At 48.9% G+C, this 26,533-nt stretch overlaps 3 protein-coding genes across 4 annotated transcripts in view; 1 reads left to right on the forward strand and 2 right to left on the reverse strand.

Annotated features, from left to right (window-relative positions):
- The window catches only part of LOC126571511 (transcription factor cwo), a 21,706-nt gene extending 5,180 nt beyond the window's left edge, over nt 1–16,526 (reverse strand). Inside the window, exons 1-2 of one of the 2 annotated variants that reach the window (XM_050230075.1) lie at nt 14,508–16,526; nt 9,388–9,429 (exon numbers count right to left, since the gene is read on the reverse strand). In XM_050230075.1, the coding sequence (XP_050086032.1) occupies nt 9,388–9,429; nt 14,508–14,566 (101 nt within the window). In that variant the 5' untranslated portion in view covers nt 14,567–16,526. The remainder of the gene's footprint in view (nt 1–9,387; nt 9,430–14,507) is intronic. The other variant, XM_050230076.1, reaches the window with a different exon arrangement.
- LOC126571510 (proline-, glutamic acid- and leucine-rich protein 1-like) lies at nt 12,465–26,533 on the forward strand. The gene is made up of 3 exons (XM_050230074.1): nt 12,465–12,541; nt 23,820–24,015; nt 24,079–26,533. The coding sequence occupies exons 2-3, from the start codon at nt 23,908–23,910 to the stop codon at nt 26,467–26,469; spliced, it is 2,499 nt and encodes an 832-aa protein (XP_050086031.1). The 5' UTR covers nt 12,465–12,541; nt 23,820–23,907; the 3' UTR covers nt 26,470–26,533.
- LOC126571513 (holocytochrome c-type synthase) lies at nt 22,440–23,747 on the reverse strand. Its single transcript, XM_050230078.1, has 2 exons — nt 23,632–23,747; nt 22,440–23,509 (listed from the first exon to the last, which is right to left on the reverse strand). Exon 2 carries the CDS (start codon nt 23,505–23,507, stop codon nt 22,668–22,670), a length of 840 nt encoding a protein of 279 aa, XP_050086035.1. The 5' UTR covers nt 23,508–23,509; nt 23,632–23,747; the 3' UTR covers nt 22,440–22,667.

A 26,533-nucleotide genomic window follows, 5' to 3' on the forward strand; every position in this document is an offset into this window, starting at 1 on the left:
TAGCGTGCTGCCGACCAGAAGAGACTCGCGGCAAGGATAGGGAATTGTTTACGGCGCAATACATTTCCATATGCACGCTGTCATATAACAAGCATGCGTTTAAATGAATGAATAATTTTTAAATCTGTTAATCAAACATTTAGACGTCGTTGAATGAATGATGAGTTTAGAAAATTTCTTACAGCACTACTTTTTGTTGGTGCCTCTAGTGAAAGGAGATTTGTTGAAAGTGTGGTTCATATCGTGGAATATGCCGATGAGTTGCTGGCGAGTTTGAACAATTGAAGTACAGTACATGATCGCATTTGTAAGCTCTCCTCTCAATGGTATTTAAAACTAACGCTTGCACCGATCTTTGGCGCCTCCTTGTGGGCAAGATAAACTATCTACTCATTCAGCACCGATAATCGAATCCTGTGTACCACTCCCCGCAGAGTCCTCTCTATCGGTGACGGACGGATGAACGTGGCGTTTTATTTCCGCCTTAACCCACCGCGTTGTTGTGTCCATCGTTTGCTGTTTTTTTTTTTTGTTTGCTATTTTTAAAGCGAAGAAGAACAAGGCGATGCGCCACCACGAGATTACAAGCTGACACGCTCGCGCCACGGCAGTGTGGCCCAACCAACCAACCAACCGACCGACCAACCAGATGACCCACTCTGGCCCACAGACCTGGTGCTGCTGCTGCACGCCATACGAGCGATAAAACGTTTTGACCAAATGCCAACAAACGTGACCAACGTGGCCATATTACGGATGCCAACCGCTGACAGACAGGCAAGAAGAACTCGATGTGTGCTCTGAACGCAGTAAGCAGCGCAAGTAGTAGTGCTCATGGTCGTTTGGCGCTGCAGTGAACTCGATTCACTGTTGGCATGGTTACATCCTAGACGCATGCTTTCTTTTTTTTTTGACGCCCAACGGAAACGATCCTGAAACACGAGATTTTTGTTGTGCTTTACTGCCGCTAACCTTAGTTCACTGTGATCGACCACGTATTGCAGCATCGCCGTCGTATAATAGTGAGCAGGAGGATAAGATACTGTTGTGAAGCAAAGTCGGTTTTGCCTCATTCTTTTTTTTTTGTTCTTGTTCCTTTCTCGCCCCCAGCTTAAAACTCCCCGTCATCGCGGTTCTTAAAATATTCTCAATCGTGGCGTGGCAACCGAAAATAGAAAATACGCAACAGAGAACATGCTAGAGAAGACAACGGTAAAGTTCCCTCTCGCCCACCCCCTCATCATCACACGGGCTAATGATTCGCCATTTTCAATGTTTTTAAAAGCAGTTTTTTTCGTCTGACTCTAATATAGTGAAACAGGAAGGCAGCCAGGCAGGCAGGCAACCGTAGCGAGCACCATGATCTTCGAAAGGTGGTGGTTCTCTTCGCTGTTAAAGCTCGACACGCACGTGACACATTAGCGGCCAACGACAGAGCGGAATATCATCGCAAATGCTACCCACCTCCGCCGTCACAAGTCGCTTGACATTGCCCCTTTTTGCTCGATGCAGAAGGGGAGATAGGGGGAGGACGACCACGACGACGACGACGATGGCGAACGACGAGCCGAGAAGTGAAGATAGACACGCAGACACGAACCAGCGCAACCTGTTGCTGAGGCGTAACGCGCGACGTGTCCCCGACGTTCACTGGCAACAACAACAACAACAACCGCACATCGTATTGGCTGGTGTGCCCTTCCGCCATTCGATGGAAAATGAAAATAGAAGAAGGGTTTAAGCCACCGACACCCATCGACGCAACGTGTGGGATTCTCAATTCCAACAGGCATCGTCGTAGTTGTCGCTCAACGGGCGATCCGGAAGCGCAACTGCTCACTCAGAGACAATCGTGCCGCCCGGCCCGGCGGCAGTGCACGCTGCAATCATTCAAATTTCTAAAGAGTAGCGCATCGTCTTACGACGAGCCATCAGAGCGTGGGTTAACGGTGGGCTGGATTGGTGGTGGTGGTGGTGATGTGGGGTGGACCCGCTGCATACCACACACGGATCGACCGACGTCAATAAACTCGCAGAAGGTTGCACACACGAGTGGCCGGAGTCAGCACAAGTGTCGACTACGATGCACGGTGGTGGACGGTAACGACGGCGACGATCACGGATCGCAACGATGCGAGGAGGGCAACAACCAACTGCACACAGTTACTTTGTTTACATCTTGCTGCTGGTGACTGTTCGCACATCGGCTCAAGGCACGCCCGCCCGCCCGCCCAGCAGGCGCTGCATCAGATTTCCGCATCCACAAGCGGGCGTGCGAAACGATGAAACGCATTCTCGAGTTCCCCCTCGAGTCTTGGGAACTATAAGGGGAGTTGTTGTGCGCGCTGGTTCTTAGTAGTCTGTATTTTAGAATGGCGTAAAGAATTGCAGTTACATACAGGGTGCGCCATGAGGATGTATCCTATTTTAAAGTTGAATAACTCTGCCATTTTTCAGCCCATTTTGACAAATAGGACAGTTTCTGAAACTTCAGTCTATGCCATTTTAGTAATGCATCACTCCACGTTAAAAGAGCGGACTGAAATTGTCGCACTTTACATTGAAAATAATCGGTCAATAGTGAAAGCTGGATGGTGAATCCTCGATCGCCGCATATGACGGCGCTGGGCTTTTTTCTGTGGGTCTATTTGAAAATTAAGGTTTATGTCAACAAAACGAAGACTATGAAACAACTTTAAGGAAATATTGGAGCTGAAATTGCCAAAATAACTCCCTCAATGTTGTGAAAACAATGTAAAATGTCCGAAAAAGAGCCTCTTTTTTGTATGTCGAATGAAGGCGGTAATTTGATCGATATCATATTTTGAGTATGGCACAATAAATGGCATAGAATAACCTAAATAAAACTGCTTTATTATTTTAAAATCGGCTGAAAAATGGCAGAGTTATTCAAATTTAAAATAGGATACATCCTGATGGCGCACCCTGTATGAAAGTGAAGAGAATTCCAAATCAAAAGAAAAAAACTATACTACTCGATGCGAGCGAAAATAATGGATATCGATCGGTTAGTAAAATTGAGACACTGAAACTGAAAATGGATCGAGGATCAAAGTAGGAGTGATTGGAATTCATACTTTCCGCACAATCACATCGATTTGTCCGACAATACACAACGACCGAGGAGTGGAAGGTATCTAAGTACACACCGCGATAGGTTAGTAAACGATAAGGTTCCTTATCATTTCCCCCAGAATCGCATATTGACCCCGGAAGTGCTCCCACACGATAGCCTAACTAAGCTTCCGACAGAAATACACACGACACACAAAAAAAAATGTGGTGTGGTCGCTGACTTTTACACTTTATGCAAAAGTACAGAACTTTTAACGGGCATCGTAGATCGTTGGCATGCCAAAGGGGCATAGGGCGGAAATGGAGCGCACACCCATTTAATCAAGAGTGTGCTCCGCTCGCTCTCGGTGTGTGTTGGATTCGTCGTCATAGGGATTAATGGTTTAGTCACGCTCGCTCACGTGTTCGCCTCCTATGTCGGGTGTGCAAAAGAAAAAGGAAATCCTGCGCAGCTCCAACCGACCACAGGCCGTCGTCACCATACCATGGCGGCATCGCCCCGTCGTGTGTTTCCGCATTTCGGTGTGCGTTACACCCCCCCAGAAGCCACCCACCTTGCACCCACCGTCCCAGCCGGTGGCCAATGGCGGAAACTAGTGTTTTGCACGCCAGTAGCACCAGCTGCTGCTGCTAGGTGTGCGTGTCCACCTTACCTCGTTCGTTGTTTGGCGCTGGTGATACCGGCACCTCGCACACCTCGTGGCAAAAAAAAAACAGAAGAGAAGCAACAAAAAAAAACCAACCCAACAGACACACGCATATACGATTTAACGGCGCGCAGCAGTGTGAACGTGAAGTCGTTGCTATTGGCACGCCTAGAGCAGAGCTCGCTGACTCGCACGTGATAGCGGCGTGAATGTTCGTTGAATGTTGTTCCGTCCACAGAACGCGGCGCCGCCGTGTGGCGTGGATTTCTTTTTTCTATTTTTTTTCTTTCTTTTATTACCCAGCAGCCGCGTCGACGTCATGGGCGGACAGCGGGGGCCTTAAACGATATGCCAACTGTTGGCCTGTCCGATGGTGGTTGCTGTGGGCCGGTGGTGCTAAACGTACAAGCCATCCCCCCTCCCCGGTAACACCTCGAGCGACACATCTTCTCCTTCAAAAGAAGCGTTTTATCGGCTGCTGGGTGTGAGTCACAGTTCTTGCCATTTTTTTTCTTTCCGTTTGTTTGTTTGGTTTGTTCTAGCACCAACCCACGAACAGGATTCTCTAAGCGTTCTACTAGCTGGATCATACACTGCTGGCCAATAAAATAGGTAATTGTGTGAAGCTGGTATAATTGGAACTATATATTAAAAACTATACATGCAATGTTCACCATCCTTAAACTGTACTAACATACACTAGTTTTCGACATTTATCAGCCCTCTTGGTGATAGTTTACTCAAAAGTCGACAAAAGTTTACAAAAGGATCGACGACTTTGTGAGAAATGCTTTGTTGTGAAAAAAATCTAGGGTTTCCCTAGAGATAAACCGAGAAAAACCAAGCCAACGGCTGATCATCGCATATCACTTTTGGCCAAAATTGATCCGTTTGCTTCATCCAGAACGATTCGCTCACAAATAAACGATAATATTAGCACAAAAACCTTCCGTAAGCGGCTACAAGCGGCTACAAGGATGAATTGCACGAAAAGTGCCACTGTTGAGCTAAAAAAAATTGCAGATAAGGAAACAGTTTGCAGATCACTATCGTTATTGGCAAGGTACTGAAGGTACCAAAAAGTGGCGTAAAATTTTATGTAGCGTCGAAACTAAAATAAATTTGTTTAGTTTGGACTCGCAGCAGATTGTTCGAATACCTGCTGGCAAAAATTTCATCCTCGCTTCACAAAAAAAACTGTAAAACATGGTGGTGAAAGCATCATGATTTAGGGATGTTTTTCGCGGTTTGGTGTAAGTCCCTATTTTCAAAATCAAGGGTACCATGAATGTCCTCGAGTATAAGTCAATTATGGAAGAGGTAATGCTGCAGAAGAAATCATGCCTCTAAGATGCGTATTTACATAGGACAACAATCCAAACCATACATCAAAACTTATGAAATCATGGTTTGTTGGAAATAATGTGTTAGTTTTGCCTTGACCATGTCAATCTCTTGACTTAAACTCGATTGAAAACGTGTGGAATACCTTAAAGAAAAAATTAGCTGGATAAGATTTTTCAAACAGAGTTGAATAGTGGAAAAAAGTGCAGTAGGAATGGTATTCCATTCCGGTAGAAACCAGTCAGGATTTGGTCGATTTTATGCCTAGAAGAGTGCAGAAAGTTCTTCAAAACAACGGTGGATACACTGGATACTGACTAATGTTGAAGTCACATACTGATTTTTGATATAAGCAAATGAAAATCGTGTTAATTAATTAATGTTTGCCCTATTCACTGATTTACCTTATTTATTGGTCAGGTATTTTTAACAAACTTCTTTTCTTTTCTTCTTTGAGATTTCTTTTGCATAGATTTTGAAAAATGACCAAATATTGCTGCTTAAATACTGTTACCTATTGTATTGGCCAGCAGTGTAGATGACGGAGTCATAATTTAGCGCGATTATTGCCAGGCATCGATGAAACAGAATTAACAGAACTCTGATCATCTGATACCGGGACCGGGGTGCGCGCTCAGGGTGTCCACTATAGGGACAGGCTGTGTCGCAACTGCATCAGGTGCCCCCCCCCCCCCCCACCAGGTGAGATGTAATTCATGCAAAATCCGCCGTCTAACCGTTGGGATAGAGAGAACTGTATGCACGCAACAACAGATTGCATTCCATCACGATCGAATAAGTGTTTGCACAAAACCAGGGGCAGAAAGGGGCGTGAAGGGAGTGGGTTATGAAGAGTATAGAACTACAACCGCACACACACATACACCAGATCGCAACCAACCCAAGATTGTTGGCCGGGTTGGAAGCTTTAGGAGCTGCGCTCTGAGCAGCAGCGATCAGAGAGTTGTGGCTCGAACCGGTTTTTTGTTTTTGCTTCCTGAGAATCGTGTTCCAACCACACGATGCTCGAGGATCGTTCTCGATCAGTCGTCACAAGGCGAGTGTCGTCGTGGTGTTGATCGCCTGGAGAAAGGGAAAGAAGAGGCTTGGTTTTCGAAAGGGAAACGAATCATTTTGAATTCTATTTCGTGTCTCCAAAAAATATCAAACGAAAATGAATGCAGATGGTGCAAGAAGAATTGATTCTAAAACGTTCATTTGTCGAGCAATTACCGGTGGCAATACGACAGCGAATCCGATGCACTCTCTCGCAGCAGATTGCTCTCCGCCTTTATTAACGTAAAGATTGTCACCATATTGCATTTGTCACCGCAACGACGTCGAGATCTCGGTAACAAGTAGATCTCGAACTTCCCTGTTTCCTCCGCCACCACCACAACGGCTCAATCTGCTCAGCCAGACCCACGGAATCGACCAGCGATCGTCGTCGTCGTTGTGGGCTAATAATCGGAGGAACGGAAAACGTGTTTTATTTATAGCAGAGTTCAGCCACACATGTCATGTCTCGTCCACACGATCCTCCCAATACACCCCCCCGCCCCCCCCCCCCCCTTTACACCACCACACAAAAAGAAGGTGGCTCTCGAACGCGAATGGATATAACACCTCCTCCCCCCACATTCCGCGCCCGCCTTCTCATCGATAGGTTAATATCGATAAAAACTATCGGAGCCTGGGGGAGGACAGTGTGGTTGATGGACGGGGGGGCAAGTGCAGCCGCGTGCGCTACACCGTCACCATCGGTAGAGTGTCGTGACCGAGCGCGACTGCTGCTGACGGTGCTGGACGACGACGGTTGGTAGAAGCAGTTGACCTTCACTACTTCCCGCTTCTTGCGCAAACCGCTCCTAACCGGCCTGCGGGAGGGGTGAGGGGGGGGCAGGAAAGAGAAGAAAAAGAAGCACAAGTGGGAAGTACTTGCAGAGAGATCCATCGTTGTCGTGCGTAGCACCGTTGGAGCATGCGCCACCTCCTCCTCCTCCTCCTCTTTGGGCGATTCTTGGTGGACAGGGCCGTAATGACGTACCGCGTTACCGGAGAGGTAGGTAGCGGCCTGGAGCATTAGTTAACGCGTTACATTCTACTTGAAATTCGATTCGATGCTGTGTAACTTTGAGGGGGGCATTTTTGGGGACACAAGACCAGAAGAAACGATTGCCACGTTATCAAACTATGGTCAAGCGAAAGCGCATGTTCTCTGGGTGATAATTTGATAAGCAAAGAGCTGCTGAGCTGCACACGATCGCCACCGTCCGCGTCATGTGTGCCACAAAACCACACACCTGACGCACGTTTATCGGGAGCAACCTCGGCCTCGACTGTGTACCTTTGTAATCATCAGGAGTTATATTCGTATCCCATCCACCATCACCATCATCATCATCATCATCATCGGTGGCTGGGGTTAACCTTTCTCAATCAAAGCATTCGCGTGTATTTTCACACCCTATATCTAGTCAGTTGATCGTGAAGGTTCGTGAATTCCCCACCGCGCCACCCCAGATATGCTAATGAGTTTCCTCCCAGCGACGACAGCGTGGCGCGACCACGACGACCACGACGACGACGACGACGACATTGGCAGAAAACCGCAAACCAGCACGCCAAACATAGTGAGAAATGTTGCCGAAGTGGGTTTCCGTTTTGTTTAGTCAGCAGCAGCAGCAGCAGCAGCAACAGCAACAGCATGCCATGGAGCCGGTGCGCGCTGCGCCATCCCCGTTCACGTGATACGTTGAATTCGCTGCGGGCAGAGGGGCTGGGGATGATGATGATGAGGATGGTCAGTGGCCAGTCCAGGGGAAATTCATTTCATTTCACCATTCGTCCCTCATGGCAGCCGGGACTGGGCACAGAGGGGGTGATGTAAACATTTCGCTGTACCGGCTGGCTGACGGATGCAACAATTGGACCACGGACCGGAGCGCGGACGCGGACACACTTCCATCGCGTTAGCGAGGACACTTCCAACGAAATCTCTCACCACCCCACGCTCCCCCTGTTAGATTGACCATCGTGAGGGTTTTTGTTTGTGTAGCAGCAGCAGCAGCAGCAGCTCCCGGAGTGTGGCCATGACGCGCGAGGTTTCACTTGTGAGCATAGGAAATTTGCGTACGCGTTTTGTTCCCAGCGTATGTGATCTCGGGGTGAAGTAAAATGTTTCCCCCATACCTTCCTTCATCACCGCACAGAAAACACACTTCTAGAATGAATCGTCAATGTATCAACGTAGCCATTTGCTCAGTATTGTTTGTCGTATCTGCGAAATCGACACACGGAACACACGGAACAGTTAACTGGGTTCATAACGGAACGTATTTCCACCGTATTTTGCATGAGTCACAGAGCAGCAGCAGGTTCGCCAAGGATAATTAAAGCAGGACACAGCTATGAGTCGAGACGTTAAGTGTGCCGTTAATGTCGGCACTTTTTAGAGTGCAAGTGAAGTTCAAGATTCGAATCGCAAACTGCCCAAACACGACCTCCTTGAATCGATACAGAAGGGGGTGAGACATGGGAGAGGTGGTTGGTTCAGGAATGCGCCAGTCCAACGGTCCTGGGACCGATTTTTGTATTCCTCTACCCCACGGACGCCGAGCAGTGACGTGCGTCGAGCGATTTTAAAATGGCAAAAACGTGCGCCGAGCACGATCGATTCGCGCAAACCTCACCCGCTCCACGCGCGAACACAACCACCAAACTCAGACCAGCGACACAGCAGACAAGCACACATTCCTTCTGACAACCAGTGTCTGATAAGTGCGTAGAATTTAATGTCCGGACAAAAAATCCGGAACGATGTAGAGACGTGGAACTAAACTCCAAAATGCGTATCATTCAACGTTCTGATCGAAAGTAATAATCGTAGTGAGCGCGCTGGGTAGAGCGTAATTAATGCGACAACAAGGCGGTGGCCCTTCCATTCACTCTTCAATCCTCGGCCGTACTACTACTGCCATTCACTTAGCATGCCATGACCGTTCGTGAACGCGGAAATCGATCGTCATGCTGCTGCTGCTGCTGCTGCTGCTGCCCGTGGCTGATGAAGATAGAGCAGCAGGGAATAATAATAAAAATAATGAAAATAACACATCGTCGTGGCCATTCTTTCCCCACCCCCCACGGTGTTCTGTTCACTCCAGAAGCAGCGTGTTGGTCGGCGTTTTGCAAAAATAATCAAGGAAAAAAAAACGCCGGCAGCAAACGACACCACCACCCACTGCCACTGCCACGGGCAACTCCTTCTTTAACCTCCTCCCCCCTCTCCCATTTTGCTTACCAGTCTGGCGGTGTCTCCGTCGGTTTCTCAAACGTTGCGAATCTGCAAGTGGGGAAGGAAGTGGTTTTCGGTCAGAGTGCTTTCAGAGGCTTGCGTGTGCTTTTGCTTTTGCTTTTGTTTTCCGCGAATAACTGGATCGCAGGCACGCGGGTCCGATCCGAAAGGTCGCGAAACGAATTTTGACCCCCCCCCCCCCCCCTCCCCTTCCATCCGACGACGTTACGATCGCAGAAGACGCTCCGAAACAAACCCAAACAAACTGGTTAAATGAATAAATCGCCAATCTTTTGGACGACGACACCGCCTGCTGCCATCGGTCGCGTCTCGTGTGATATTGTTTTTGTGTGCTTCTCGCTCTACCCCCCCCCCCCCCCCCGCATTTCATCTTGGAGTTTCCCCGTCTATTGGTCCCACCATTCGCTCCATGAATTCCTTCTTGACTGCGGCGGCGGCGGCTACTGGCCAAAGAAAGAAAAAAAAGAGGGACAGAAACTCGCGCTATTAATAGCCACCACCACGGCCACGGACACGCATGCGGGCTGGGGATGATTTTTTGTGTGCGCGCTTCTTTGGGGGTTCCTTTGGCTGCCTTTTTTTTTGCACACGAATACGGGCGTAAACCCGTGTCCAGCTATCTCACCAATTTCTGTTCACACCACCATCCACAAACTGACTGGCTGGCAAACGTGCGTGCCACGAATGACGAAATTTTTGGGCCAGTTTGGTTGTTCTCGTCGTCGTTTTCTGGCGCTTACATTTGCGTAAAGTACGTACATGTGCTAATTTCGCCCCGGCAATTTCCAGTTCCCTGTTGCCTCTACGCACACCAGGATGCCGAAGGGACACCGGTTGGTTAGAATGAATTGTTTCGCGATGCAACATGCTTAGCGACAGCGCAGTATCTGTTGCAGTGTGTCTTGTTATTTTAATAAAGCAATTACGACGATGCGACGTATGCTAACTTGATCAACATTTTTCAAATAGCGGACTCGCCTACAGTTGCTGAGTCAGCATAGTTCACGGCACATACCATGGCCACATGCGCAGACCACCACCACCACCAAATTTTTGGGCGGAAATCCAAGACACCAAGAGACGGAAACTCCCCGTTGACGTTTACGGAAAACAGGTGTGCATACCCGCTAGGGCCCGCTGGGAGCTGGCAGCGTGCGCCGCACCGAGTCGCAGTGGTTACCGCATTCGCGTGACGGCAATTGGGTTACAAACACAACCGTGTGACGACCGTACGGAGGAAGGGAGGGTGGGAGGAAGGGAAAACGTCGATACAAAAAGTGCAACTAGACGGTCGCGCTAGGGACGCGAGGGGCATGGGAAAAGACTCCTCGCGTCAACACATGCCGGTGCACGTGACGGAAAATTTCTGCCCACCTTCTCCTCCCATCCCTCCCTCAAAACATACACCGCTCGCAGGCAGGACGAATGCCCCAGAGAGAAGTGGTAGCCACTAAAGCTGAGACTGTGTCGGTTCAGTCAGTGTGTAACCAGGGAAACGAAAAGGTTCCTCGGATGTGTTATGCTGCAACCACTTTGGAATGTACCAGGCACAGTACATCGGGCATTTTTAATCAAACATTTTGTAGTAGCCAAATGAAAGGAAAACAATTGGCCACATACGATCCGCGATACTACAACTAACCCTCCACAGTTCGAAGCAGATTAGGAAGCAAATTATAGCACACATTTAATCCCCATTCCTAATCACTTCAGGCAGCCATTTTTTGACATCCACTCGAAGATCATCTGTTCTCAGATGAGTAGCGTGCGTTTGCGCGGTCCTCTGTTGCTAGGCGAGGGATGATGCCTACAATGAAGTTTAATCTGGAACCACCGCAAACCGGAGAGATGTCATCGTCACGCTGCTTCGCCACACGCTTGGCTTCGGGATTGCGCGGTCCTCCTTTCTTATAGAGCGATATGGCACAGCGGCAAAAGAAAATTGATGTCTTTGCTGTACCATCTCTCTCTCTCCTTCCTATCAGCACCAGTCGCGATAGGGAGGTCACGCTAAGACCCCCAAGGAGCTATAAGAAGGAGCCCCCTTGTGGGATCATGCGCCAACAAGCCGCGGTTCTCGGTGTCGTCGTTTGGTTCGAGATTGTTCGGTGAAAACAAATGAATAAATCTTGGTTCCGCGCAGCTGCAATATTATCAGCGTCTTCTAATGGCTGGTGTGTGTCTTATGGTGCTTGCTTCGGAGTGGAAAAGCAGAAATGTAGGGGATAAGAAATGAAATAAAAATATCGGCAACACCCACATGTTGTATGCTAGGGGGTGGGGGTGCATGAACGTCCAATGCGTACAGAAATAGGATGCACGCTATAAATAAACTCGCCGAGACAGCCGAGGCGATCGTCAGCTGTACGATGATGATGATGATGCTACTAGTGCTGACCAGATCTCAATGCTACACCACATATCCCGTCCCAAAAACACGCGAGCCCGCCTCAACAAGAAAGCCCACCAAGACACCACCGTGCGGATGATATTTTGAGAATGAGACATTCTTATTCTACCGATGTTGTCGCCATTCGTAGCATAACCTTTTCACGAGAGGGATTTCACGTCGCCCCTCCCCAATTCGCGTTGACAGTGGTCGACGAATCGGTGAAAATGGTGACTGAAAACGGCTGACATTGAAAATTCCGAACGGAGGTTAAAACAACAACACGCGCCCGTTACGCACCGAGCTGATCATCGTGTGGCGTTTCATCGAGCAAACGGATGCGGAGACACTCCGACCAACCAATGAATCATCGTATAAACCTGGCAATAACCCATCCAAGTAAGCGATTATTGTCACAGGAGATGCCAATACTAATGCCAAACAATAGAAATTGCGCTTGCGCTGTTAATCTGCATCACTTGTCCAGACGTTGTTGTGAATCGGGCGGAGACAGATCGTAAGTTCGAGGAGCGAAAACGTTGACCATCATCCGTCCACGCACTGAAGCCGCGAACACGCGATATTGGCGTGACAGCATCGGTGGGCGAGTGTGTTTGCGTCTCCGCCGCCGATTGTACACGTCTAAGTAAACGATGAAAAGTGCAAACAACTGCGCTAATAGGTTGAACGTTTGACCGAAAAGCAGCAGCAGCAGCAGCAGCACGGCTATCAATCAGATCTCTGTTGATGGTAAGTCTCCCTTGACCGATCACCTGACACACAGGCCCCATCAATTCATTCCGGAATCGAGAGAGTGTGAGTGCGTCCCATCACTTGTTAGAAAGGAAGTCAGCAGTCCAGCCACACGTGATGGCGTCGTAAATGGGTATATGTGTACGACAGCAGACGGCAGACGTTGATGGCGGCGTATAGCTGCTGTTTGTGGTCAATGTTCTGATCTTTCGCTTCTTTCCTTGCTCCGTGATTCTCTTCTTATCAGTGACAGAAATAGCATCAGCTTCACCAAACGTCGTGGCTTACGGATCAGGAGGGAGAGCGGCCGTTGCGCGAGGATCCGTTCCCCCATGGCTTGCTGGCTGGCTTGCTGGAAGACACAGCCGTCAGCGAAATTCTTGAGCGAAGCCTACGTGACCAAGTGATTTCATTGTGTGTTCGACTCTCTCGCCGCCGTTGTCCTTATCATCTATTCTCCACCCATTTCACTCCACATTCGGTAGAGTGCACGCCACCTAGAGGTCAACAGATAGTGTGTATGCGTGGCACGAGATTGTGTTTGGCTGTATAGCGGAGGATGCCGTGAGTTTTGTTGTCTCGTACTGGCAGGGCGTGTAACGTGCACGTAGAGCTCCCTTCTCGTTGGCCACATTTTGCGCGGTGCAAACGATCGACAAGACGGTTGTGTCTTGCTTGTGTTTGTGTGGCTGTGTTGTGACCGTGTGGTTATCGGCCACCGTCCGTCCCTTATAGCCCCGGTAAACTCTGTTGATAACCGTTGAGCCGTCATCGTCGTTGTCGTGCTCATCGCTGGATGTGATGGCGCGTTGCCTGGCCTGCCTGGCTTGCTACTAGGCGGCCAATGAGCCGTCCACGCACTCGGGGTGCTGTGGCTGTGTGGGGGTTTTCAAATGTACTGTTATCACTGTTGTTTATTTGCTCTCCAATGAAGAATTGTTTCCTTTTCTCTTGTTCACTCTCTTCCTATCTCTCTCCCTCTCTCTCTCTCTCTCTCTCTCTCTCTCTCTCTCTCTCTCTCTCTCTCTCTCTCTGTGTCGATCCCATTGTGTTGATTGCTTGCTGCTAGCACCGCTTATCCGATCCGAGCAGCTCTCCAGAACAGAAACGCGATGATGTCTGCCAACTGGGTGTATCAGCGACATAAGTCACACTACTTAGCAGCAGGGATCAGTAGTCGCAGGGAGAAGGGGGTTCGAGGTAATAAAATCCCCCTGAGCGCACACTGACGTCATACGCCGTGGATCATATTGTCCCTAGCTTCAAGCGAGACTTTACGGCAGCACAGGAAGGCGGGGGGAAGGGGGCCCGGGACATCAGCAATCAGGTTGAACAAACAGGGAAGCAACGGACTTTGGGCGACTACGGGCGGAATGAGCATGAGTTTAATCCCTTCGCCCGCAACCAACACTCAAGAGGCCAACGCACACACGTGACACTTCCCCCTTGTTATGTGGGCTTACTCTGGGCATTAGAGTGGAACCGATAATTGAGTGAAGTAGCTACTGGTAGGGTGTACAAACTAGCACTACGCTTTGCTGCTCTGTGTGCACCAGAAGGAAGATCGTCTTCTTCCAAACCAAGCAAATCATCCTAAACATGATCAAAGGGGGCCAATATCACAGCTCAAGTTGCAACAAACTTTATGAGATCGTTGGGGCACACCAGGGGAAAGGTACGGGGCCATGCTCTACTATTGCTAACCTTGGTAGAGGTCAAGAAATTATCGAATCTCGCTCGCACTTAGTGGCCCCCCCCTTAATCGGCGGTGTGGTGCGCCGCATATGTGGGCACAAACGTAGGGAAGGAGATTGTTGCTTCACGCGCCATCATGGCGCCGGTGGCCGCGTGGATGGATGGTCGAAATAAATTCTTGAAATGTCGTGTCGTGCCGCTCAACGAGGAATGCGGTGGCCGTTCTCCCTCCTCCACAATCCCGTCCCACGGGAGTTCGCGGACTTACCTTTCGTATTTTAAAGAATGTGGTGCATGCCCATTCGCTGCCTCCCAGTATGCATCCATTATGCGCGGCGTGTCTCTCTGGCCCCTCTCTCGGGTACAGGTGATCCGGAAAACAGCTCTGTGCTTGTTCCTATTTCCTTCGGCACACACTCGGTATCTCAGTAGCCTTGTGCTGCTGCTGCTGCTGCTGCTGCTGCACTACCGCGTGTTGTTATGGCAACCTGACAGAACCCTTACTATCTCGGTGGACACTTGTTTCCGCGATTCCTCGCGACTAACGGACTGACCGCCGGCGCTACACTTGACCGCGGTGAGAGGACACACAACACACGCCACGCGGGGTCGTGAAACGGTGCCACAGATCCTTCGGATCTTACGCGCACATTATCACTCACGATGACAAAGCTGGAAGCTGGACTGTTTTCGGTAACACCGTTTTCAGGTCTTCTTCTGCTTCTTCCTTCTCCTCCTCCTCTTCTGCCGCTCTGTTCTCCGAACTTAATTTCACGCGCACGGTATGGGGGGGAGGCGGCCAACACTCTAGCTAACCGAAACGCCGGAACCGATACGCCCGTGGAGTAATGGTGATCTGTTTCCGGGGTCGATGGTGATCGTCGATCGTGGTGTCGTCGTCGTCGTCGTCGTGCCGTGCGGTACTGTTTTGCGCGTACCGGACCGTCCCTCTATGATATACCAGACGGAGCAAAAGTGAGTGTAGCGTGGTTTACGGAAAAACGAGCGGACGCGCTTATTGTTATCGAGCAGAAGCGAGTTGTTGCCGATGGCCGCCACCTTCTTACACATCAAATCCGCTGTTGGAGGAATTTTCGAAAAGGAAACAAAACGACAAAGGCGGGCGCGGAATCGGTCCTTTGGAGGGGGCCCGCGTCTGCACCGGAAACGTCTAGAACTGCGGGGGGTGGGGCGGGGGCCTCTGTTTCACCCGACTACTAATTGGCCACGTGCACCACCTTCTTCTGTTCGCGGTGCCGGAACCACGCGTCCACTACACACAACACCAACAACACACAGAAAAAAAACGGGCCGCAGCCTACTATTTCTCGAATCGCCTATAGTCGCACCCCCGGCTTGGTGGATGCCTCACTCTACCTGGCAACTAGTATTTTCCCACCTCTCTTCTCAAGCACACACAAATACACGCTCTCTCTCTCTCTCTCCGCTTTGGCACACTCGTCGTGCACTACTATTTTATGATGTACTTGACACTGGAATTCACGAAAAACTTATACATGAAGACGGTGTTTTCGGGGTTGCAATTGGGGGGTGGGAGCAGAGGACTGAGGGCCGGGAATTCCGCCGGCGTTTGCTTATCACACACTCTGATTTGCACTAAATGCACTTCTCGATCCGTTTCACTGTTGGCTAATTTGCAACAACAACGACGTTCACCGCGCACTGGCTGGCCCGCTGGTTTTGCTGGTATCAAAAATGGATTACTCTGGCTGCTACGTCGACGGCTGGCTTGCTGGGATGGCACCACCGGCGGTAGAGATGATGCTGCTCGTCAATGCTCGATATGTGCGAGAGAAGCAGCGTCTGAGGTTGCTGTGTTTGTGTTTCTCTTTGCTGCTGTCTGCGTTGTTTTGTGCCCACAAAACTGCCGCTCTTTGGCGCTCGGCGCGCTTGTTGCCACTTGGTTGATTCGATTCGGCCAAAAATAGCCCGAGAAAACGCACACACAATCACACGCGCCGCGTCAGCCTGCCGATGGTGATGATGACGATGATGATACCACCTTTTAGAGCTTCAGCAATCAATAATCTCACATTTAGCTGCTGGTAGCTTTTATTTGCTGGTCAACTGCTCAACTGCTGCTGTTGGTGCTGCTACTGGCGATGCCGCTGTTACTGAAACTGCAACTCCGGAAGCGATGATCTCACACCGTAGAACGGATATGCATAGCACACGATTGGCGTCGACGGGTAGTGGCAACTAAAGTGTTAACGGTACTCCCAGGAGCAACACGTGCACGTACTCTGCTGAATGCGACCGAACAGCTTGAAATCCAAAGATCGAAAGAGGCGTGCGCCCGCGATTGCCACTACTAAAATACCTTGCCACCAACAGACGCATGCTCTCTGCTCCGTCCACGAGAGAGCGAGAGCGAAACCGGACCCAAACCGAACGGGACAGTGTCGCCCTACACAACCCCCCTCCGGCATTCGGTGGAGTCGGAGGATGGTGGTGGTGGCGACCGCCACCGGCGAACCGAGAGAGAAGATAAAGCGATGCGTCTGTAGTGGTGTCACTCTTGGTGGGAATTCAGAGGAAGGGAAGCGGCCGCCCCTTTGCATCGTTTCGTTGTTGGTGGAAAATGTGGAAAATAACGTGACTTCCGCTACGTAAGCGCCACCTCGCCGTCACGTTCCTGTCCGCGCTTCCGGCGGCGCACGTTTCTGGTACCGATGATATGTTGTCGGCGGCGTCGGCGGCGTCGGCGGCGGTTGCCCCAACTGCTCACTCACACCGGGGAGCGGCATGGCAGAATCATTCACTTCTCGCATGTGACCGCGTGTACGCCACGCCAGACAGATGGAGGAGGAGGCCGCGGGCCCTGGTATGGCATGCGAGCAAACGCAGACGGTGGAGCAAGAGTTAGGGAGGACTGATAAGAAAACAGATTGTGAATTGTGTGGAGCAAAATAGCAGGCAGCAGGAGTTGGAGAATGTTAGCTGTTTTCCAATAGATCCTATCCGCGGATCCACTTGTTGTTGGTTTTCCTTTGTGATAGCACTCCGATCACGGTGATGTGCTCATCGTCGTTACGCGATAAAAGGTCACAGGGGTGCCTGCTGTAGGCTTTGCAGAAACACTCCTTTCTATTGTTCGTTTGATGACCTTTCTTGTGGTGGCTATGATGCATCGACGGAATGCGCTTCGATTACCCCTCCAATCATCCATTAAACCCCTCAACGGTGTTGATAACACGTGCACTTATTGCCATAAGTACCACCATTCGCTTCAACCGAGTTGCCGAAACGTGGATCCAAAGGGCAGGTTGGCAGCCCCCCTCCCCCCCTAGAGAACACGTGCACAATCCATGCTTTACAATGTCGCTGCCCTTAAGGACCGTTGGCATTGCCAAGCGTAGGACGCTTCCAGTGCTTGATCCCGCAATCCCGCGGTAAATAGAAAAACGAAACCAAACAAAAAACATATCTCAGTAAACATCGTCGGCTGAGTGCTGATTGGGCCGCTGAGTAAGCGAATCTATTGCGCGGTTTTCTTTCGGTTTTTCTTTTTCAATAAATGTCGCATTTCCACAGAGGCTCCACGATAAAAACCAGTGAACCGGCAGTGTAGTGCGAATGGGCAGAATGATCTCATGTGCATTCCAAGCAAGTTGCCATCGACGATAACACGCAAAACAGTGATTAACGGAGTCTATACTCTCGAGCACACGAGCGTGCTCATCGTTCGCAACGTGGCCTCATCGCCGCGAGGTCGACGCTCTCACGCCCGTTCCGATGAGTCAAACAACGTTCCATGTCAATATCGATATGCTGTCCGGCGGAAGAATGGCATGGAATTGATACTGTAACGGTAGCTCTAGAGATGAGTAACTGAAATGGACGTGATGCTATTTGCTTAGAGCATTGTAGCTGCAGTGCGCTGATGGGTCATCGATGGTAGCGATGGCGTAGTAGGCCTGCCAACTCCCTTGTTGCTTAGATCCGATTCAGCTTCGAACGGCACTTTACACGGACCACTGTATAGGAATTTCAAAAGAGGTGGGAACGGGTCTGTGATGCGGTAGATGGGGTGCTTTATCATCAGGCTCAGCAACGTCATCAGCCAGATTGGAAGATAGTTGATCAAATGAGCCCAAATGTCACATGAGTCAAATGTGCCCCCTTCACGTGCCCTCGTGATCTCCGATAGCCAGTTGATAATTACAGCCAACGATAAGAGGGCTACTGCGGCACACTAGGAATTCCCAGAGATGATAAGTGTGTCTACCTATCTCCTCGGTTGAAGTGAATGATTGCCAGGTGCTAGTATGTCTGTGTGTCCACGGTACCTTATCAGCTGCTAACACACTAGTAGCTTTAAGTAAAATCGATTTTCTGCTTTTGAAGTTAAAGATAAAAAAAAGTAGCAAAGAATTTGTTGAGCAAATTTGAGAGAAAAACCTGATATTACATCGGCGATCAAATATCATCCTGATGTTAATTTTCCACCTGCGGCAACACAAGCGGCTCCTTTTGCTGCGACTTCATATTCTGCTCCTTTATCCGCACCAAGCGCAACATTGTACTCCCGATATGCTGATCCCTTAGCACCGCTACCACGAACCGGCGTCTTGTGACGCCCCCCCCCCCCCCCCCCGGGCCGTACTCTCCCCCTTAATGCTGGTACACATTAAAAGCTTAGCCTACACGGTGCCTCCGCCGCCGAGAACGTGACGCGCGAAACGAGGAAATCGGATATCTGTTCAAAAAAAATCAAAAGAAAAATAAAAACAAAACAAAAACCGAGAAACGATGGAAAGATAAACCCCAGACACCGGACTATAATGCCCGGCACAATGCACGTGCTCGCAACGCGTTCCCGGCATTGTTGTTGTGTGTGGGGCCCGCTTGGGGTGCTAGCCACCAGCGATTGGCACGACACATCATCGATGGGTTTGTTGGAAGAGAAGAGGAAGAAAAAAATCCGCTCACAGAAATACAAAACACGTTCTTTCAATGTCACGTAAAGTCATTTACCTTTGCTGCTGTGCAAAAGTGGTTTCTACCGTTTCGATCGGAAGCAGTAGTCAGCAGTAGACTCCAGCCGCTGATATTAAACGCGCGATCACCACAAGAAACTTGCTAGCCATTCATAGCGGTTAAAAATGGCAAACGATGTCTACTATAACTACTGATTGACTGAACAGGATAAAGAATATTTATCCTCAACAAATCAGTGGATGCTTCAGCACTAAAAATATTACATGGACAGAAAACGAATAACTTAATGTTGTTTAAGTGGGACTTGGCTTTTTTTTAACATCGTTTTCCATGTGATTGGTTCAGACTTTAATCATAAAAACCAACGTTGTTGAAGGTGTGGCCGACACGTCCAAGTAGCCTGATTTCAGTGGCTCGTGTCCAACAACGTTTCGCAGGTTGGCAGCGGTGATTCACCTAACCTCGCATCGGTCAGCAGGAAGCCAGTCGCAACATTTTATTCAGCCATTTATTTTTTTAACTGCATTTTCCATGCTTTCAGCAACGTGAGCAACCCAGACCGCGCAAATGGCAAATGTCAAATGGCCAGATAAAGGTGGTTTGTTGCGTAGTCGCACCTGCTGCCCTGGGACTGCCTCGGTAACAATGCTCGAATTGTGCACTGCCACGTGCACGTGACGTCAGTATCGATCTCTCTATCATAGGATGGGTTGGTCTGGCGGGGGGTATCAGTTACCGGGTATAAGTAAATTTCTCTCTTTCCTGTCGCAGGTCTCCTTCTCGGGTGTCGGCAGCCACTTGGCGCTGTGAGAAACGTGGTTTAGCATGTGGCTCAAGTCGTTGCGACACAAAATTACGCCCGGCTAGAGCTGATCCGAAGCTTTAGATTTGAAGAGTTCGCCCTCACACGGGAGTGCCACGTGTGCAGCAAGAACGGTAATAGAATCGCTTCACCGCTGGTGCTTCACCGATGCCGGTGCTGGCCGTTATCAAGCGGTTGCGGTGTGAGGTTTGTTTTTTTTCAAATCGTTTTCGTTGGCCGGAGCATTGTTTTACAACAGCTGCTCCGCGGCTTCTCCCCTCTACGATAAGGCAAGCCGCGCCTCTTGTCTCGAAAAAGTATTATTGAAAATCAGGTGTATTTTTTTTCGATAACGACCACCACTGCCGCTGATTGCTACTGGATTTATCGGAGTGACTAACTCAACTCGCAACAAGAGCTTTACTCCTTTGTCAGCGGTATAGGGACTCGCTGTTTATCGAATCACCAGCTCTGGCAGACAAGCTTAGCGAACCTACATCAACGTTGGTCGCTATCAGTTATCAGGGAAAACACACCGTTTCGACGACCTTCGTGAAGGTTGTCGGTAGCAACAGGACGAACACATTTGTGACTCGTGAATCACGTGATCAATCACGGTCGATTATTCTCGTCTAATTATGTGTTGTATTATTAATTTGAATTTTAAAAAAGTTCATTATTCGATAAGCTTAAGACTCGCCGAAATGTTTGCCCTTTGTACCTATTGTTAAAGCAAAAATGAGATTTCTTTTCTGTTACTGTAGCCATAAGAAAAGCAAATTGATTTTGCACACGGACACGGACAAGGGCTGTTGATCGTGGTCCAATTGAAATAAAAATCGATCCACGTGCTTGGCTACAATTAGGCGATGGTCGAAATTGGGCAAAAAGCTCCCACCCATATCAGTGCCCGACATGTGCACACTATCTAGCTTCTTATCAGACAAACATGGACCGCCGGATGACTGGGCGAAATCTTGCGTTGAGATTCGATGCTGAAAATACGGCCAGACGTGTTACACAATGCGTGGCGGCAACTAAATGAAGCCAAATTATTTGATGTATTTTAGTCGTTTACGTAAATGAAGAAAGAGATTAAATATTGCAACTTCTGTTCTACAGCGTACAGTTGTTTTACTCTGCCACGATTTGGCAACTCCTCAAACACGATCCTGAAGATAAGAAATGTAAATTGGATCAATAAGAAAGACAATTCACGTCAGTAGCTGGCACGAACGAGATATACAAGCCAACAGTAGGCCATGAAACCAAATCCTTCATTTGTATACGGCAGTGGTCACGTGTAGATCCGCGTTAGAATGCGCATAACGACCAACAATGTGAACCATCACCAGCCTCGTTTTACTTGGCAATTTTCACCCACGGCCCCTTGCCTAGGGGCGATTACCTGCATCGGTTCGCTGTGGTTAGCACCCGGCACCCATATGCTTCTTAACGTGATGTTACGGAAAAAGCGAAATCCGTCGCTTTCGTGCTACCATGCGTTCTTTTGCATGCTCCCATGCTGTAGCCAGGGATACAGTCTCCGTCGGGTTAAGCAATGTGTGCTAGTACTACTGTGATTACGACGACGATATGGGGCCCATCACGCAGTTACGATCAAACAAATAACACATAATGAAACAAACTTCCTCCCGTAGTAAACGTTCTACTTTTATAGTTGCAAAGAAGTTTTAACACAAACTACCAATGAAGAATACCCACGTGCTATGTCACTGCAAGGCAGATAATTCAAACATTCCTACTCTAATAATCGACTGTTATTGATGGCAATTATCAGTTTCAATTATTTGGACAGAAGAAGACGAGAAGAGATTGTGAGACCGCACCGCCAAGTAAACCGAGACAAGACAGCTTTGATGCGTCTTAGTAACCTGTGCGATCACTGAAAAAATGCGTGAAGAATCTTGTTTCTCTTGAATTATCAGCTTAGCTTAGAGATAGCCACTATCAGGGCTCGATTCTTGGTGCGTTTATTTTAGCTACAGACGTCCGATAAGAATTGTAGAAAAGTAGATCAACTGAGACATGTTCAAAGGAATTTACTATCGTTGCAGAGCACGGCTAAGATGAAAGAAACTTTCGTTAAACAGTTGATTTCCAACCTAGGACTCCCACCTTGGTGCGTTGTTGGTTTTTGCTTGAGAGTTGCAAAACGAAGTTGCTAAATAAATTAATTTAGCTAAGGAAGTTGCTATCATGGCGAGTGCCTTAACGTTTGGCTAACCACTGTAATTATGGCTCTTTGCTATAAAATGTTTTGTACTTACGAGGCCGAAAGGTTTTGAATCATCTTTTGCTCAACGAACATGAATTGAAACATCAGAAAATGAAATAAAACAAAAAGATATGTGGGTAATTAACCGTTTTTATTCGATAATCGCTACCCGCAAGTAACATAAATTATTCAAAAGGTTCTTTAAGTTCTTTAACGACTTTATTTGATCGGGATTCTTTATTCCTATTGTTCATACTTTACTTTCATGGTCAATAACTTAAAAAGCAAAAGTGTGTCTACGTTTATTTCGAATATCGAACATGCATCTGTTTAATCCGGTTTCATAGTCCTTAAAATAGCAAGGGAGTAAATTTAAAGTTAGGCGAAAGGTAAATCCACAAAACTATGGCGTACTTAAAGAAGCGTTAATTCTTCAGCTCTTTGATTTTGTCTTCCAGCTCAAACTTCCATCTCATGTAGGCCACCTTCATGCGATCCCATACATTTTCAAACGAATCCATCGCCGGTCTGACATCGAGCAGTGCGAATTTGTACTTCTCGTCAACCATTCCGCCATCGTAGTAATCGATGATATACCGCACATCCTTTCCACAGCGATCGATGATCCAATCGTGTCGATCAAACGGCAGTTCGTATCCCATCATGTTCCGGATTTTCGCTCTCGGACTGTAATCCGTCGCTTTTCCTCCGAAACTCTTCAAGCGAGGATTGCCGCATTCTCGCGCATGCAGCGCTTCCCATTTCAACACTTCCTGCCAAGCTTGCTCGTTGTTGGCGTTGTGTATCTTGATAATATCGTCCATATCCTTCTGGGCGATATCGTCCTTTTCCCAGCGCCAGCCTTTACGGAGCATCGCATTCCAGAACATTTGCTGGCTGGGATACACCCAGAACTCCTGCTTTCCGTCGGTGGTGGCTTTCGGAATCGTCGATACCTGTCGATCGGTCGGTAGCGGGAACGGTTGCCCCGGCGAAGGGTTCTGGTTTGCGGGAGGCATCATGTTCAAGGGGTTCACATCTCCACCTCCATCATGCTTAACCGGGCATTCTGATACCAGCACCGGCTGTTCTTTGACCTCTTGCTTCTGGTGCATCGGACACTCGGGAGGGGGATTACCCATCATGCCATGTTTATCGCCAACGGGCGGATGGCCTTTCGGTAGTGCCGGTTCTTCGCCCTTTACCGCCGTGTTTGGAACAATGTTCGAAGCGACAATCTCCGCTGCCGATACCGTATTACCCATATCTGCGGTAGAAGAAAACTCCATTAGTTCGCAAGCGCGCACCTCGGGGTCTCGTGTTGGTTACATAACTCATCGAGCATGTAAGCGGAGGTCCAGCGAATGTTTAGCATTAATGTTACTTTACCTGCGATCTACGGTCCACCGTCTTCAGCTGCAGTTTGGCTTTTTTCAATCTGTGTTAAGTAAGAAAAGTTTCTCAACTTTTCGCAACTCCTCTTCGTTCTTCGATTCCTGAATGTTGTGACAGCTGTGAGTTGGATTTTGACAGTTATTATCACGTGCGAGTTGGCTTAGCGTCTTACCCCCCGACAGTTTGCCGGCGCACGTTTCGGTACTTTTTTGGTGGTTTTTTCTTTTCGGTGAAGCTCAAAAGAACGGGCACGTTTGGTTTGCATTCACCATGGAGGGTGTAGGACAAATCCTCAACCCAATCGTACACGCCGGAAACGCTAGTTTGCTGTCCCTGTTTCTGAAAAATCTGGATGAGCATCAAACTTTTTGGGCAGATGTAAGTACTGGTACAGCCAACCGCGGATGCTTGGTGTCTGATTTTCGATGCGTTTTCTTACAGCCTAAAAGTGACCTGGAAACTATCTTTTCTAAAATAAGTGCTCTGTTGGGCAATGCTGCCACGCGAAATCATGCCCTCAGAACCCTGCACTTCATGCTGCCGCACTGTCCGCTGGAAATCGTCGAAGAGAAAGCGCAACACTACATCAACGTTTGCGAAAAGGTGTGCAATCTGCACAAATCGCCGGAATCGATTACGCTGGTGTACGCGGTATTGAAGCAGCTTTTGCTGCATTCCATCAATTCGGCCGAACTTCGCAAGCTGCTCAGTAGCAACTTGTCCACCTTCATCTTGCATCCGCTCGAAACTGGCTTCGAGACGTCCTGCATTCCCCACTTCCTGACCGTTCTGGAACTGGCGATGCGCCATTACACGGGCATTTGTGGCGCGCTTAAATCACGGATTGAGCAATTCCTCTGCGGTTTAGTGGATGCGACCGATTCGCAAACGGTGCTCGGTACGGCCACGTGCATGCTGCTGCTGCAACAGATCCGTGGCGGTGGACAACACGGTACTTTGCACAAGAAAACCTGGGAAGAGTACTACGGAAAGCTGGTGGATACCATTCACGATCTGCTGAACAAAGTATTTGCCCATACGCCGGAAACATTTGATGAGCAGACGAATCTGGAGTGTCTGAAGCTGCCAGCACTCCCGTCAACGGACGATCCGCTACGTACAGCTCAGCTTGTGGTCGTTCGTGCTAACAACTTAATTATTTGGCTGGAGCATGCCATCGTCGGTGCTTATGCTGTACCGAAACCGATCGCACCGTTCAAGGCACTGAATTTGGTGCTACGTGGCCTATCGGTCACATGTGGAGCGATGAGCAAGAATGTGATTACGGAAAACGTTGCCTTTGGAACATTTCTGCCCACGATTCAGCGCTCATTGCTTGGTGTCCTGGATGGGTTGATAAACACGCTTGGCTCACATATGCTTATCTTTGCGGAATTGATTTGTGATGCATACGTAAAGTGTCTGAGGGCTACGCAAAACGTACGACATGGGGCTACGGGCCAAAAAAAGAGCTTCACCCAACTACGAGCCAAGGTATACGAAAGTATTGCGGTGTGGTGTGAGAGAATGAATTATGGCAGTAGCATCGAGAATGTAAACGAACAGATCCTGGAGCATGTTGTACGGGACATCACACCCTTTGTCGGTGAGGTAACGCTCAAGATGGATGCCAACAGCCTGAAGCGATTGTCTTCGAAAGCAAAGAAGAAGCTGCAAAAGGAAAGGAATGCAGCGACGGCACTGAATCAGGCGCATTCCAATGGAGCGGTCTATGCGGAGAGAAAAGAGCAGCTGGTCGATACAGGAAACGAGGAACTCTGTCATGAAGCTTTGAAATGCTTGACCATCGTCTTGCAATCTGCCGGATGCTTCATCAAACCCGTTACCCATAAGCTGCTGCAGGAAAGAATTGTTCCGTTGTGCTTTTCACTCGTTACTACCAATCAAAGCACTCGCGGCTTGTACCGAGATCCCAATACACGCGTAGGATTGTTACGCTGCTTTGCTGCACTGATCACCAATCCGCATCACCGTTGCCCACCGCCGTTACAATATGCCATGCACATATTTACCTCACTTCGGACAGCGGATCCGAGCCTAGAAGTTCGTTCAGTTGCGGGCGAACTCGCACGTTCGGCGGAACTGATCGTTCATCCTTGGAAGGAAACGTTGTACTTCCCGGTGGAGCAGGCTAGCATCAAGAAGGCATTGACGCACAAGGAGCGACAACCTCTAGCGAAGGTTTTGCAGGAAACCGAAGCTCCAATCACTACCGAAACCGAGAAAGTGGCCAAGCCTTCGCCATCGAAACAATCCCCTGGGCAAGTGATTGAAGTAGATGACGTGGTAGACGACAGTGAGGGAGAAATAAACGAGTCGCTTGCTGTGACGGAAGATTCGGACGACCACGGACAGGTGGATGAGATTGCCGATGTTGAACCAGAAGGATGGGTTGAAGAAGTTAGCAACGCATCGAGCCACCAGATCGAGAAGACGAATGGAACCACTGTCGTGCTGAACGAAACGGGATCTTACAATGATGGCATTATACGTGCTTCAACGCCGGAAGACAAACTCGCTGAACCTACAATCGTGTCCATAGAAGATAGCGATGAGGAGCAGAAACCAACCGCCAACATTGCTGACGACGGCGACAATGATGATGATGATGTGGTGGAAGTACCACTGGACAAAGAATCGGGAACTGGTAGCGCTCAGTCTGGGGGCAAAAAGCATTCGTTAACCCATGAGACGAATGGTACTCCTACTAAAATGGCCAGACTTTCACAGGTTGAGAACGCTAGCGACAAAACTAAAAACGTTGACGATATCGTCGCAGAAATGGTTGCCGAGTTTGTCGATGAGCCGTAATATGTAGAAGAGCATGGAATTAAATAAATGAATTTTGTAGCCAAATAAGAGCTACCAAGCCAGA

This window comes from Anopheles aquasalis, chromosome 2 (genome assembly GCF_943734665.1).
Source record: "Anopheles aquasalis chromosome 2, idAnoAquaMG_Q_19, whole genome shotgun sequence".
In the NCBI taxonomy this organism is placed as follows: domain Eukaryota; kingdom Metazoa; phylum Arthropoda; class Insecta; order Diptera; family Culicidae; genus Anopheles; species Anopheles aquasalis.